This window comes from Hypomesus nipponensis, chromosome 3 (assembly GCF_054491055.1).
Source record: "Hypomesus nipponensis isolate SF chromosome 3, ASM5449105v1, whole genome shotgun sequence".
NCBI lineage: Eukaryota > Metazoa > Chordata > Actinopteri > Osmeriformes > Osmeridae > Hypomesus > Hypomesus nipponensis.
Window position 1 is genome coordinate 19,911,839 of NC_140363.1, and position 13,299 is coordinate 19,925,137.

The window sequence follows — 13,299 nt, forward strand, 5'->3', positions numbered from 1 at the left end:
GGTAATATCACAAAGGGGTTTTCTTAGGACAATACTGAAAAAGGTAATAAACACGCTACTGCTTGTTGTAAATAACGGACATACTCTGGAGAGGTTTTTGAATGTCCTAATTCAACGTGACAGACGTCCGGCTTGCACAATGTACAAGACCGCCAAATTATGGACACTTCCGTCAAATCCTGTAAGTAAATTGTATTTACAGCTGGTTAAACTTATGACATATAGTGATGGCTTATCTTTATTTAAAAACTACTTTATCCATGGAAGCATGCACATCATCCTTCCTGTAATGGTTGTTTTCCAGCCGTAGACTTGCAGCTCCTGCAACATTGGAGACTGCTCCGTAAACTTGTCATATTAACATGATCTCACAAATCACATGCAACAGTTGGCGACACACTTTCCTAGCAACTGTTTAGATCAGGTTTCAAATCCTGGGCCTCAGGGGCTACTGTCCTGTGTTTTAGATGTTTCCCTGCTCCAACACACCTGATTCAAATGAATGGATCATGATCAAGCTCAGAAGCCTGATAACGATCATTCATTTCAATCAAGGTGTGCTGGATCAGGGAAACGTCTAAAACACAGGACAGCAGCCCCCTCAAGGACCAGGAGCCTGGTCTGTTTCACATCAAAACTGGCCCACATGAACAACTACCAACAGCGTGATGCCGCATGCTGTGACAACCATTGACATGTTGAGTAACAGGACGGTTTACAAATACATTGGACAAGGTCTTCAATATTACAAAACTTTATTACCCAAGTTAAGACACATCACTTAATTCAGTACTATTAACAACAAAATCAGAAAGTAAAATAGGTTAATATTAAAAATCAAGTATAAAATGGTCGACCTGTTCCCTGAGCGAAACACAGGTGTGACCAGGGCCTCTGGTCGACCTGTTCCCTGAGCGAAACACAGGTGTGACCAGGGCCTCTGGTCGACCTGTTCCCTGAGCGAAACACAGGTGTGACCAGGGCCTCTGGTCGACCTGTTCCCTGAGCGAAACACAGGTGTGACCAGGGCCTCTGGTCGACCTGTTCCCTGAGCGAAACACAGGTGACCGAGTCATCCACCAGACAGAATCACACCCCAGTCTGAAGGCTTTCTACCAGTTAGGGTCTACCAGCTCTGTTGGCCCCAAACACCAGTCTGCAGGCCACCACGGCTTTGAGCTGTCTTTCTGTAATCACTACCTGTGGACAAGGAGAAAGGAAACACTTAGCACTCAAACTTTTTACCGCATTGCAGTTGGCTATAAGGGGGAATGAAAAATCTTGTTGTAAGAGATAACAGCCTTGCTTCTAAGTGCATGTTACCATGACCTCAAAGTGAAGACAATTTGAAAAGCTGTTACAGCCCTTCTCTAATTCATCCATCTAGGGAAGAGGCCTAACAACTTACACAGCCGTGTTTGGAATATATAGTTAGACGTGTCGGTGACATCCACCTTCTACCACAACTTACCAGAGTTAAGTTGGGCCAGTCCAGGTCTCCATGGCTCCAGCAGGCGCTCCCTCAGCACCTGCGGGCAGAAAGCAGGCCCTCTGAGCTGACACACTCTGGAGGAGCATCTAGGCTGCTGTCCATTCATGCAATCATTACTTAACACTACAAGAGTCATGCAACTCAAGCTGAAGTTGTTGGTTTTGTACAAGTAACTTTTGTAGGATTTTAATTTTAGCATCATTCTAAATGAATCAAAAGAAAAGAGTAATTGTAATTATGATATTCATAAGTGAAATGATTGGACCATTAATGTGCTCGTTTGAGCATGAGTTGCATTACAACAAAAAAAAAAAATTGTACAGCCATTTTGTTTGAGTTATCTTTTTCATAACATTTTGCACTTGTGAATTTTCCGATAACAGGTTTTTGGCTCGCAGTTCCCCTGATTTTGTGCATCAGACAATAAACATCTAACAAGTGAGGTTGGGGTTAGTTTTACCTTGTGGCGATCTTTAGGCTTTTAGCTTCCTCTCCTCTGCGATATTCTTTTATAAAAAACAGTCCGCATGACTTTGCATCAAAGCCAAGTAAGATCCCTGTAAGCTTGACTTGAAATACTGTTGAAAACCAGTCATTTCAAACGTCTTGAAATACATGGCTCCAGGAGCTAGTGGAAATGTGCTATATACCGACTAGTCAAATAAAACATGTCCAAGCAGTCGACTTTGTAATATAATTCTCAAGAGTCAAACAAGTATTTGTCGATACGTTACCTTGATTAAGAACGGTATCTTTATTTTTGAGGGTGACAGGTTTCTTCTAGATGTGTTTTGAATACAGAGTGGGATGAAGAGGAAGCCTCATTGGAGCACACATTGTTTAGCTACAAACATACAGTATCCTAAAGCCTTTTAAATATGGTTGAAAATCTCAAAACGAATGTTTTTCAGAAATAAGAGCAATCTAATACCACAAAAGCAAAAATACCATCTTAAGTTTCACTAAAAAGACAAATTAGGCTTTATTGATACAACGCACTGCAGCAAAACATTTTTGGATATATATTTAGTATCCTATTTAGGCAAGAGAACACAAGCGTTATGCATTTTGGAGACGGCACAGATTTAAAGCAATATACAATATTGTGCTAAGCCTATATACATAATATTGTGTTTGACATGTGTCTCTCCAGACCTGCCCCTGGGAGGACCTGTTCTTGCTCTTTAGACTAACATACAGATCACTGCTGATCAGACTTGTCAGCTCAATGAAAGATGGATCAAAATAAGACAAACGCAAAAGGTGTCTAGAGAATACGTTGAATTGAAATGATTTAGATGATATTAGGACAGGCTCCTCAGCAGTGTAAAACAGGACTAGATTTCATGACTAAGCTAAATCCAAGACACATGACTGGGGTTTGTTTTTTCTACATCTTTTTGTTCAGTTCTCTTCCCATCAAGTCTAATTCTAGTTGCAGACTTAACATTAACGCGGTGTTGAATGATTTTTTTCCCCATACACTAAATACTTTGGAAATATAGGTTAGAGTCTGTAATTGTTAAAGGAAATCATGACTTAAAACTAGCTGAAATAACCTCAAAACGCGGACACCATTTAACGACAAAGTATACGTTTTTTTTCTTCTTTCTTCCTCACCTTTCTTTATATAGTAAATTACATTTATTTGAATTTAAAACTGTCTGCTTAAAAAATATTGAAGGTTAACATAAACAATGAATTTCAACGCCTTCACATGCTCTCAACTAGACTAGGGGTCACTGAGACGCCTCCAACTCTACTGGTCCAGAAAAAAAAACAAAAAAAAACCTTAAACATAAAAACTAGAAAGGGAGAAAAATTACTTTGAAGAGTTAAAAGTGGGTTACTATGGGAGTCAGTTGCCAGGTCCCCCTCGGGGGGAGGGTCAGTAGCGGTAAGGGTGCTCCCGATAAGCTCCTTTAGCCTGCCTGGGGGGCGGGGCCTTGCCCCCGGTGCTGGGCCAGGAGCCCTCCCAGTCATCCTGAGCTGAGACACAAACACACACAATTCCATATTCAGGCAATGACTTGGCTTAACTAGTCATTTACTTGGTGGTTGAACTATTAACTATATGTAACATTGTTTTCTTTACGTGAATCTGAGTAGAAGTGCAAATCATTCAATCAGTCAAAGGGTTAGTCCGCCTACCATAAGGCTCACAGGTCTCCTGGGCTTCTCCATGTCCGTAGTCGTAGTACTCCGTGTCCCTGGACGAAGAGGAAACTGTCAGCACGCGCGCACAGCACGCGCGCACAGCACGCGCGCACAGCACGCGCGCACAGCACGCGCGCACAGCACGCGCGCACAGCACGCGCGCACAGCACGCGCGCACAGCACGCGCGCACAGCACGCGCGCACAGCACGCGCGCACAGCACGCGCGCACAGCACGCGCGCACAGCACGCGCGCACAGCACGCGCGCACAGCACGCGCGCACAGCACGCGCGCACAGCACTCGCGCACACAGATCTCAGCACGTTCTGGGTTGTGTACTTACGCCTGAGGAGCCTGCTGGCTGTAGTATGCATCGTACGACTCGTAAGAAGGCTCAGCGTACGCCTCTTCATAAGCAGGCTGGGGACAAGGCACACAAACACAGTGAGTCTCAGCGTACACGCACAGTGAGTCTCAGCGTACACGCACAGCGAGTCTCAGCGTACACGCACAGCGAGTCTCAGCGTACACGCACAGCGAGTCTCAGCGTACACGCACAGCGAGTCTCAGCGTACACGCACAGCGAGTCTCAGCGTACACGCACAGCGAGTCTCAGCGTACACGCACAGCGAGTCTCAGCGTACACGCACAGCGAGTCTCAGCGTACACGCACAGCGAGTCTCAGGGTACACGCACAGCGAGTCTCAGGGTACACGCACAGCGAGTCTCAGGGTACACGCACAGCGAGTCTCAGGGTACACGCACAGCGAGTCTCAGGGTAGACACGCACAGCGAGTCTCAGGGTAGACACGCACAGCGAGTCTCAGGGTAGACACGCACAGCGAGTCTCAGGGTAGACACGCACAGCGAGTCTCAGGGTAGACACGCACAGCGAGTCTCAGGGTAGACACGCACAGCGAGTCTCAGGGTAGACACGCACAGCGAGTCTCAGGGTAGACACGCACAGCGAGTCTCAGGGTAGACACGCACAGCGAGTCTCAGGGTACACACACAGCGAGTCTCAGGGTAGACACACACAGCGAGTCTCAGGGTACACACACAGCGAGTCTCAGGGTACACACAGTGAGTCTCAGGGTACACACACTGAGTCTCAGGGTAGACACACACAGTGTCTCAGGGTAGACACACACAGTGTCTCAGGGTAGACACACACAGTGAGTCTCAGGGTAGACACACACAGTGAGTCTCAGGGTAGACACACACAGTGAGTCTCAGGGTAGACACACACAGTGAGTCTCAGGGTAGACACACACAGTGAGTCTCAGGGTAGACACACACAGTGAGTCTCAGGGTAGACACACACAGTGAGTCTCAGGGTAGACACACACAGTGAGTCTCAGGGTAGACACACACAGTGAGTCTCAGGGTAGACACACACAGTGAGTCTCAGGGTAGACACACACAGTGAGTCTCAGGGTAGACACACACAGTGAGTCTCAGGGTAGACACACACAGTGAGTCTCAGGGTAGACACACACAGTGAGTCTCAGGGTAGACACACACAGTGAGTCTCAGGGTAGACACACACAGTGAGTCTCAGGGTAGACACACACAGTGTCTCAGGGTAGACACACACAGTGAGTCTCAGGGTAGACACACAGTGAGTCTCAGGGTAGACACACAGTGAGTCTCAGGGTAGACACACAGTGAGTCTCAGGGTAGACACACAGTGAGTCTCAGGGTAGACACACAGTGAGTCTCAGGGTAGACACACTGAGTCTCAGGGTACACACACTGAGTCTCAGGGTACACACGCACACAACCACTTGATATAAGATGGGACGTACATATTCTTCATAGGGTTCTGGTTTGGGCGGAGGGGGGTGCTGGTGGTGCTGCTGGGGCTGGTGGTGCTGCTGGTGGGCGTGGGCTGGAGGGGGCAGCATCCGGGGGGCCCCTGGTGTGGGGGGCCTGGAACGAGGAGCCGAGCCCCCTCGGGAGGACGATGAGGGGGGTCCCCCGCGCCCCGCAGGTGCTCCCCTAGCAGCCCCCCCTCTGGATGGCCCCCCTCGTAGCGCTCCTCCACGCTGGGCTCCTCCGCGAGGGGCCCCTCCACGAGGTGGCATCCCACGACCCCTGAAGGAAGAACACAGGAGGTCAGAGACCACGCTCTCACCTGCATCTCACCCTGCTGGAGCGGCCAACATCTACTAGTCGACATATGAAAGAAGTTGAGAGATGCATACTTTTTCTACAAGATCTATAGTAACTCGCTTAATTCTGAATATTTTTTGGAATATAAAACCTCAAACAGACACCAGAGTATCTTAATGTTTGGTATGCTTCCACAGCCTTTACTTTTTCAATTAAGTTTCAAATAAAAGGATCGAAAATCACTAATCTTTGAAAATTGCTTAATCCTTGCAAATCTTAACTTTTCCAAATTGTGTAAAAATCTTAGATATACACCAGATTTTTCTAATAAAGTCTGGCCAAGTCGTTTTGAATAAAAGCGTCTGCTAAATGAATAAATGGAAACAAAACTCAAATCAATTGCTCATCTTGGAAAATAGCATTAAATACAAACTAATATTAATAACTTTTAAATTAATGTAATTAATAACTTTTTCAAAATTGTGTGCCTGTTTGTGCACACTGAAGATCATTTTTGCATTGTCAGTTCTGTTTAATAAAGGGTTGTAAATGAATGCTTTTTAAAATATCCAATTCATCGAAAAAAAGAATCAACAGATTAATTGATAATTAAAATAATCGTTAGTTGGACCCCTAATTTTCATGAAATTTGGTTTGATGTGAACATGGGAATTTAACATGATACTGGTCACTTCATGGAATTAATTGTGTTACTGGTTACATGTATCATATTCAAGCTATCATGTTAATTACAAAACAGACGTCATGAAAATTGGTTCATAATTAAACGAGTTACAGTAGATCACGTAGAGAAGTGCGCATCCCTCGATACTGTTGGACACACATGCATCGCAACATACAGCAGCAGCCGCTGAAGGATCTACCATGTATGGTATTACTGATAGATGTAGTACACCAGTACTCAAGACAATACCAAGAGAAACCATCCCCTACGCTGCCACTTGGAAATACCTTCATTTAAACCAATCCTCCTTGGAGACAGAATCAAGTCACTAGAATCATCTGTTCTTCGTGGTTCCTATGTGGGGTCTACCTTGTGTGGGGGCCTACCTGGATCCAGCTGAGCTGTGTGGGGGCCCGCCCCTGCCTCTGCTTGGGGCTCCCCGGCCCCTGCCTGATCCATCTTGAGCTCCATTCAGGTAGTTGGGGTCCATGAACTGTTCATGTTCCAGGGTCTCCTGCAGACAGGAACAAGGGCTTAGTCTGGAGAGAGTAGACCTGGACTGTTGGGTGTGTGAAGTGGGCATGAGGGTAGCAGTGGGAGTGAGGGTAGTATACATACAGGGATCAGGAACTTCTTGACCTCATCCATGGCATGCGCCATACGCACATAGGCCTCAGGGATAGGAGCCATCACCTCAATGAACACGTGCAGCTCCATCCCCAGGTGAGCGTACTTGGCCTCCCCACCTTTACGAAGCTCCTCCTCCTACGAGACACCGCACAGTTACCAAAAAACTATTCTGCTTAAGTCACCAGACTGACATGGATAGAACTGATCCCAGGCCCCGACTCCTACCTTGGCCTTGTCCCTCATGGAGCCCTTGCCCAGCACGGAGATCTTTGCTCCAGTCTCCTCCTGAAGACGCTTGATGGTGTTGCCTTGGGGTCCCAGGATTTTACCTACAAAATTGAACTATGGGGAGAAAATAGAAACGGTTTCCAAATGTAATTGATTTACTTCTGGTTTTAGGAATATTGCTGCATGTCACTACCATGCCTCAGATATCACTAGTCCGTTTCTCAGGAACATGACAGAGAGACGTATGAATAAGTAATGAGTAGATCAGACAGTAAACCTCTACTAACCCGTGGGTACTGCTTGACAGGAATGAGCACCCGCTCCTTAACCTTGATATTCCTGGTCGTGAACAGGTCGAGGTATGTTTCTTTGTCTGCCTCTTTCTTGGTCTCTCCTTTCTGAATCCTTTCAATCTCTAGACAATGGACAAGAAGTACATTTTAAGTCATACACTAACATGCAGCTATAAATAACTTAGAAGTATACAATAACAACGCGTAAGAATGAAAGGTTTGCTTAGCACATTTCGCGCCAGTGAACACGCGCTCACAGCCATCTCGCGGCCCTGCTGGCGATGGAGCAGGCTGGACCAACTCACCGATATCCATATCACTCACAAATGTAGCATCTTAATTACGCTTATTTCAATCTATTGTAGAAAGCGAGACAGGCGCTGTCTTACGAGCGTGCTAGATGAACAAAAACACACTACACCGACAATGGTTTGCTATAATTTTCAAGTGAGCCGCGCCGGGCTTGCTGTTTTTTTGTTGCTAACTAGCTACAGTAACTAGCCTACCTGGTTAGCCTGCACATGGGATGTCTGAGTGGCGTACTTAGCTGGTAAGCTAATATGAATGAGAATCTTGACTTCGAACGCTAATAAAATAATTAAACAATAGTATTAACATTACCTGCAGATATGAGTTTCATCGCATGTGTGAACGACGAATCAAGGCTGTCTTTTTCGGCAAGAAGCTCTGGTAGATACTTGCTTTCGTCAACTTTGCCTTTTTTAGCAGCGACACCAGTCTCGGGTTTTATTTCTGACGGGCTCATCATGGTGTTCAGTTACAGGTAGCTAACGTACCTCGATTAACAACGCATCCAGGTCAACCCTTCAGGGTGCAGAGTTTGCTAAACGTCGTCAGTAATGATGCTAAATGTGGCAGAAGTGCTCAGTAAGATTCCTCCCTGACCAGCGCTTCTTGGACAAAGAGAAAGGGCCGCAGATTCACAGTGCCTGTAACAGCGCATGAGCAGACGTCTTCTTCGGTGAAGTGTTTGTCAAAAGTTGCATTAACGCCCCCTAGCGGTCTAGACAACTTGAGTGGGGTTCATCTTCATCAAGCTCATTTACGCTAGCCTGGCTGCCAGCCCAACGTCAGGCTACATTTACACTGCAGCACTATGGAGGAATTAGTCATCTTTTCTTGTTGTTTTTACTGGCGGAAATGGGCCTCCACACATAAGTAGTGATGGGCTGCTGGGTACTACGGTGTCATTACTGTCCCAGACATCCCAAGTCTCCTGGAAGGTCCGGGAGTCTCCCGCATTTCAATAGCGGCTCCCTGACGCCCGCAAATGCTATACAATCTCCCGGAAATCGGGGATTTTGTATTTCGAGCGAGCAAGAGACAGGGGGACGGGGGACGGGGGACGGGGGTTGAATGCGTGAGACTATGGTATTGCGTGAAATTAGTGCCAGGAGATGGAGCTCTGTAAAAAAATGATTTGTGTACTTGTAGAAAAGTGAAATTTGTGATTTTAAGACATAATTAGAGACAGTTATATATAGCCCATACAGTATATATATATGAGTATCTAACAACTGCACACTGAATGTATTGTCTCAAACAGTTCGAAAATCATATTTGGGCTTATTTGTATTGTTACATGAAAGCCATCGCTCCATTATTCGTTACCACGCTATCTGCATTGCAGGACGGAATTAATTCCGTTCAACCACAAGGATCCTTCAGATCGTGATGTGGAATTAGCTTTCACGCTGTTAGTTATGCCATGTTCGTAGTTGCCAGAAGATGTCGCTGTTGAGTAAAGGTTTCGAGCGTTTCAAAGGCCCCGACTCCAATGTTTCTATTGTCTCGGTGTTTCGAAAAGCCTCGATTTGCCCATCACTACTATTCTGACGTTGTCATACTCATAATTGTAGTCAGAACATGAGTCTGAAAACTCTCTGTTGGGCTGTGACTACGGGCCGTGTTTCAACCGAACTCGTAAAACAAATGCCTCTACGCTCAATTGTATAGACCTACAACCAATCAGTGTAACGTAATATGTTATTTGTTGAAAACGAATTCAACCCAAGGGCTCTTTCGTGACGTTGTTGATTACGTTACTGTTGATCATCTGTTCCCAATACCAGACCCTCCAGACCCAACTTTCCGACCAACAAATGTTTTTGTGGGCGGGGAGAAGTTGGGCTGGCAGCCAGGCTACATCACTACACTTGACCGCTTGCGACCGAGGGTTTTAAAGCAGTGATACCAGAAAATGCTGTTTCTAACTTTCTTTTGGACACTACCCAGTTGTACAGGTAAGACATTAAGCTATTGTTTTGAAATTGATGCATTTTATCGTTTGGAATTTTAACTATAATATTCTGAAACTGGAAACTTGATGACGGGCAACTTTTTAAGTTAGGCTATGCCTGTAGTTGTCTTGGGAACAAGTGAGAAACATCGTCAAGCGAACAAAAGAAGCTGCTTTTCAATTTCGCCCACCACACAATTTAGCCTAAAGTTCAACCCCTCTACATATGTATATAGATTTTTTTTAAGGAAAACTAATAGCTTAATGTTTTCAGTCTTGTCAACCAGTGAATCAGAAATATTATTTTTTAACTAATAATTGTAAAATGGTCTATGTTGGACTGTAAACAAGTAATAATTAATAAACATAATCACTAATAAACATGAATGGAGGTATAGCAGGCTATGAGAATATGTGAAAAACAGAAGATAAATAAGCTAATTTGGATGGATCAACTTTGTGTGTGTGTGTGTGTGTGTGTTTAATTTGAACCCAAGGAAGGCGCAAACTGACTCCAACGCAAGGATGCAATTGTCAGCACTGACAGCAGACCACACTTGAGGAATGAAGTGTTGATGAAGTAGCAATGATCTATTAATGAATAAGAATAATTAGAGAAGTGCAGGGCTAACGGAGTTGCAACGTTAGTTTTCCTGTTAAATTGAGGTTAATAACGTTAACTCGTGAATGCTGTGGGAAAGCAACAACAAAGATGACCGCGGTAAAGTTAGTTTTAAGTTTGATATTCAACAGATATTCGGATGCCCAGTATTGTGTTATTTTAACCGGTGTTTAGCACCGCTACGACCAGCCGCTTAGCCTGCCTTTGGCTGTCTAAACAACGCGTATGTTTAGGGACCGTCAACAAATTAGAAATTTCAAAAGTCAATAGCTTTTTTTAACAACATGAACTAGGAGCGTCAAAATAATGTTAAACTGTTGAAGGTGTATGCATTCATGCTTCAAAGCCTTTATTTTGTTCATTTTTATCTCAGGTTATTAAAAATAAAATGTTTATTCAAAATAAATCTTCAAACTTCAATAGCTTTTCGGTCATGTGACCTATAATCCTGAAATTCATTTCAAAGTGTTCACTGACTATGCATACATGTTGCACAGCCTTTAGTCTTTTCATTTTTATCTCACATACTTCTGGAACGAGGTGCCGCCCCGTCAAATCTCCTGCCACTGCCTCTTACCACTCCATGAATATTTTTCTAGATCCGCCCCTGACAAGTTCAGGTGTCTGTGTGGTCCTAAACTTTTTTTGATCTTTATTCTGAACAAAACTGGTTCTGATGTTTCCTGTTTCTAGATAGTTTTGAAGTGACCACACCCTCCAGGCATGTGGTGGCAATTCGGGAGAGAGCCGTGGTGCTGGGATGCAGCTTCCCCCTGGACCGCTCCTCTGGGCTGAAGAACCTGGTTGTCACATGGCAGAGGGCTGAAGACTCCCAGGTGGTTCACAGCTTCTACTATGGTGCAGACCAGCTGGACAAGCAGAGCCATCAGTACAGGAACAGGACGGTCCTGTTTGTGTCACAGCTGGAGGCTGGGAACGCATCCCTGATGATATCTGGAGTGAGACTGGGGGATGCAGGGCTCTACCTGTGTGCTGTGAGCACTCTGCAAGGAGCACACAGCGCTACGGTCCAGGTGGATTATGCAGGTAAACCTTCCAACACAAGGAGAGGCATTACATACTGGAGAGAGTTTGTGAAACTCGAGTTGTTGTAAGCAGAATTAATAATGTGATTATGATTACACAAATTCCCACATTTAACTCACATTGTTTGGGAGGACACTAATGCTCCATCCTTTTACATCCCATGTCTTAATATGTGAACATACTATGGGAACTTGAGCTTCCATGCACTGACTTGGCTCACTAGAAGCTGCAGGATAACAATGATGTTAATTAAGCTCTTATGAAACAGAAGGACACAACATGGACAGCAGGACTACATTTACATTTATGCATTTAGCAGACGCTTTTATCCAAAGCGACTTCCAAGAGAGAGCTTTACAAAAAAGCATAGGTCACTGATCATAACAACGAGGTAGTCCCAAACATTGCAAGCAGCCAAAACATGAAGCATACATTGTGAAAAAACTAAACAAGTGCCAAAGGGAAGAACCATAAGAGCATGCAGTTATACACGTTACAAATTAAAACTACATGAACCACTAAGAGTGCAAGACTGTACCTGTAGAAGAACAATCAACAGTAAAATATTTATAGCGAGTACAAGAGTTAACTTAATGTAATAACTAACCTACAAGAGCAACAAGTCACTCAATAAGAGTCATTGTGATCCTGGAGGAAACTAACATCAGGTCCAATCAAGCATTCCTAAGTGCCGTTGTACTCCTGGAACAAGTGCGTCTTGAGCCTTTTTTTGAAGGTGGGGAGACAGGACTACAATAGTTCAAAACTTTACCGTAACCTGTTTTTGTAAATATAACTATTATGATTTTCAGTGTTTGTGTTTTTATTTCACCAGCATTGTACTCCGAGCCTAGATTGAGTATCCAGGTGAACTGGACCAGCGTCAGTGTTGTGTACGAGACAGAAGGCTATCCAGAGGCACAGGTGCAGTGGGAGGATTCTGCAGGCCAGCAGCTTGTCCACCAGACACAGGTGTCTACCCTGCAGGAGGGCCTTCTCTTTCTGAGGACACGGATTGAGCCACTGGACAACAGCAAAAACACATTCAACCTCACCTTCATTCTGAAAAACCAGAATATCAAGCAAATCCTGGAACGAGTAGTAACCTTAAACCATGGTGAGTCATTGAGTATTAGCCTATATACAGTTTCTGTTTGAGACATGAAACACTTTCTTTGTACTCAATAGCGTTTGGTCACGAACCAAGGGCAGTAACAAAGCACAAAGAAGATGACATGTTTAGTTACCATCTTCCAAGTAGTGTTGGCTGGCTGGCCCTACTGCTGGAATGTTTCAAAACATTTAATAATGTTTTACTTTATCAGTTAAGCATTACATCATAGTTTTTGTTCTTTCATTCTCTGTCCTAGCAGCTTGCCCAGAAAGAGGAACACACCAGAAGGCAGTCATAACACTGTCTGTTGTATGTGCACTCCTATGTGTGGTGGTCCTAGGACTGTGCATACAGAAGAAAAGAACCGTTCGCAATCTAACCTGACTGATCCTGTCAGGCCCTCTTCAACAAAGGTCCAGCAGCCAGACTACGGCTAACTGATGTTTAGCCCATGTTTCAAGAATAGAGATAAAATCAGTGAAAGGTGAAGTAATCCAAAACCTACCCAGATGAAATTGTAGACAAGGTGTTCAACTGTAGACAAAGTGCCTTTTCCCATGACATAACCAAACCCAGGGAATGACTGAACAGTATGTTTATCTACATGTTTCAATAATCAAACAAACCGACACTGCACTAAAATGAGGAAATGGGTCA

The 13,299-nt window shown here is 44.6% G+C and overlaps 2 protein-coding genes across 6 annotated transcripts; one reads left to right on the forward strand and one right to left on the reverse strand.

The window, feature by feature from the left end:
* Positions 1–738: 738 nt before the first annotated feature.
* Positions 739–8,559, reverse strand: khdrbs1a (KH domain containing, RNA binding, signal transduction associated 1a). Of its 4 annotated transcripts, none has more exons than XM_084682529.1 (11): positions 8,221–8,559; positions 7,594–7,721; positions 7,304–7,420; positions 7,067–7,213; positions 6,835–6,962; positions 5,457–5,745; positions 3,992–4,068; positions 3,644–3,702; positions 3,343–3,481; positions 1,472–1,529; positions 739–1,200 (listed from the first exon to the last, which is right to left on the reverse strand). In XM_084682529.1, exons 1-9 carry the CDS (start codon positions 8,366–8,368, stop codon positions 3,381–3,383), a joined length of 1,194 nt encoding a protein of 397 aa, XP_084538655.1. In that variant the 5' UTR covers positions 8,369–8,559; the 3' UTR covers positions 739–1,200; positions 1,472–1,529; positions 3,343–3,380. The 4 variants fall into 4 exon arrangements, with proteins under 4 accessions (XP_084538655.1, XP_084538646.1, XP_084538638.1 ...); XM_084682520.1 differs by having other exon boundaries at positions 3,319–3,481; XM_084682512.1 differs by having other exon boundaries at positions 1,953–3,481.
* A 524-nt stretch (positions 8,560–9,083) lies between these two features.
* On the forward strand, positions 9,084–13,289 carry LOC146300270 (CD276 antigen homolog). 2 transcript variants are annotated; one of them, XM_084682563.1, is made up of 4 exons: positions 9,084–9,863; positions 11,175–11,528; positions 12,364–12,645; positions 12,899–13,289. In XM_084682563.1, the coding sequence occupies exons 1-4, from the start codon at positions 9,821–9,823 to the stop codon at positions 13,024–13,026; spliced, it is 807 nt and encodes a 268-aa protein (XP_084538689.1). In that variant the 5' UTR covers positions 9,084–9,820; the 3' UTR covers positions 13,027–13,289. The 2 variants fall into 2 exon arrangements, with proteins under 2 accessions (XP_084538689.1, XP_084538698.1); XM_084682572.1 differs by having other exon boundaries at positions 9,098–9,863; positions 12,902–13,289.
* The last annotated feature ends 10 nt before the right edge of the window (positions 13,290–13,299 follow it).

Excerpts from the sequence above, each read along its gene's own strand:
- khdrbs1a (XM_084682529.1), bottom strand. The coding sequence starts at position 8,368 with ATGATGAGCCCGTCAGAAATAAAACCCGAGACTGGTGTCGCTGCTAAA. Across the intron at positions 4,069-5,456 it reads CAGAACCCTATGAAGAATAT|CCTGCTTATGAAGAGGCGTA; the intron begins GTACGTCCCATC and ends CCTTGTCCCCAG. Across the intron at positions 3,482-3,643 it reads GGAGACCTGTGAGCCTTATG|CTCAGGATGACTGGGAGGGC; the intron begins GTAGGCGGACTA and ends TTTGTGTCTCAG.
- LOC146300270 (XM_084682563.1), top strand. The coding sequence starts at position 9,821 with ATGCTGTTTCTAACTTTCTTTTGGACACTACCCAGTTGTACAG. Across the intron at positions 11,529-12,363 it reads GGTCCAGGTGGATTATGCAG|CATTGTACTCCGAGCCTAGA; the intron begins GTAAACCTTCCA and ends TTATTTCACCAG. Across the intron at positions 12,646-12,898 it reads AGTAGTAACCTTAAACCATG|CAGCTTGCCCAGAAAGAGGA; the intron begins GTGAGTCATTGA and ends TCTCTGTCCTAG.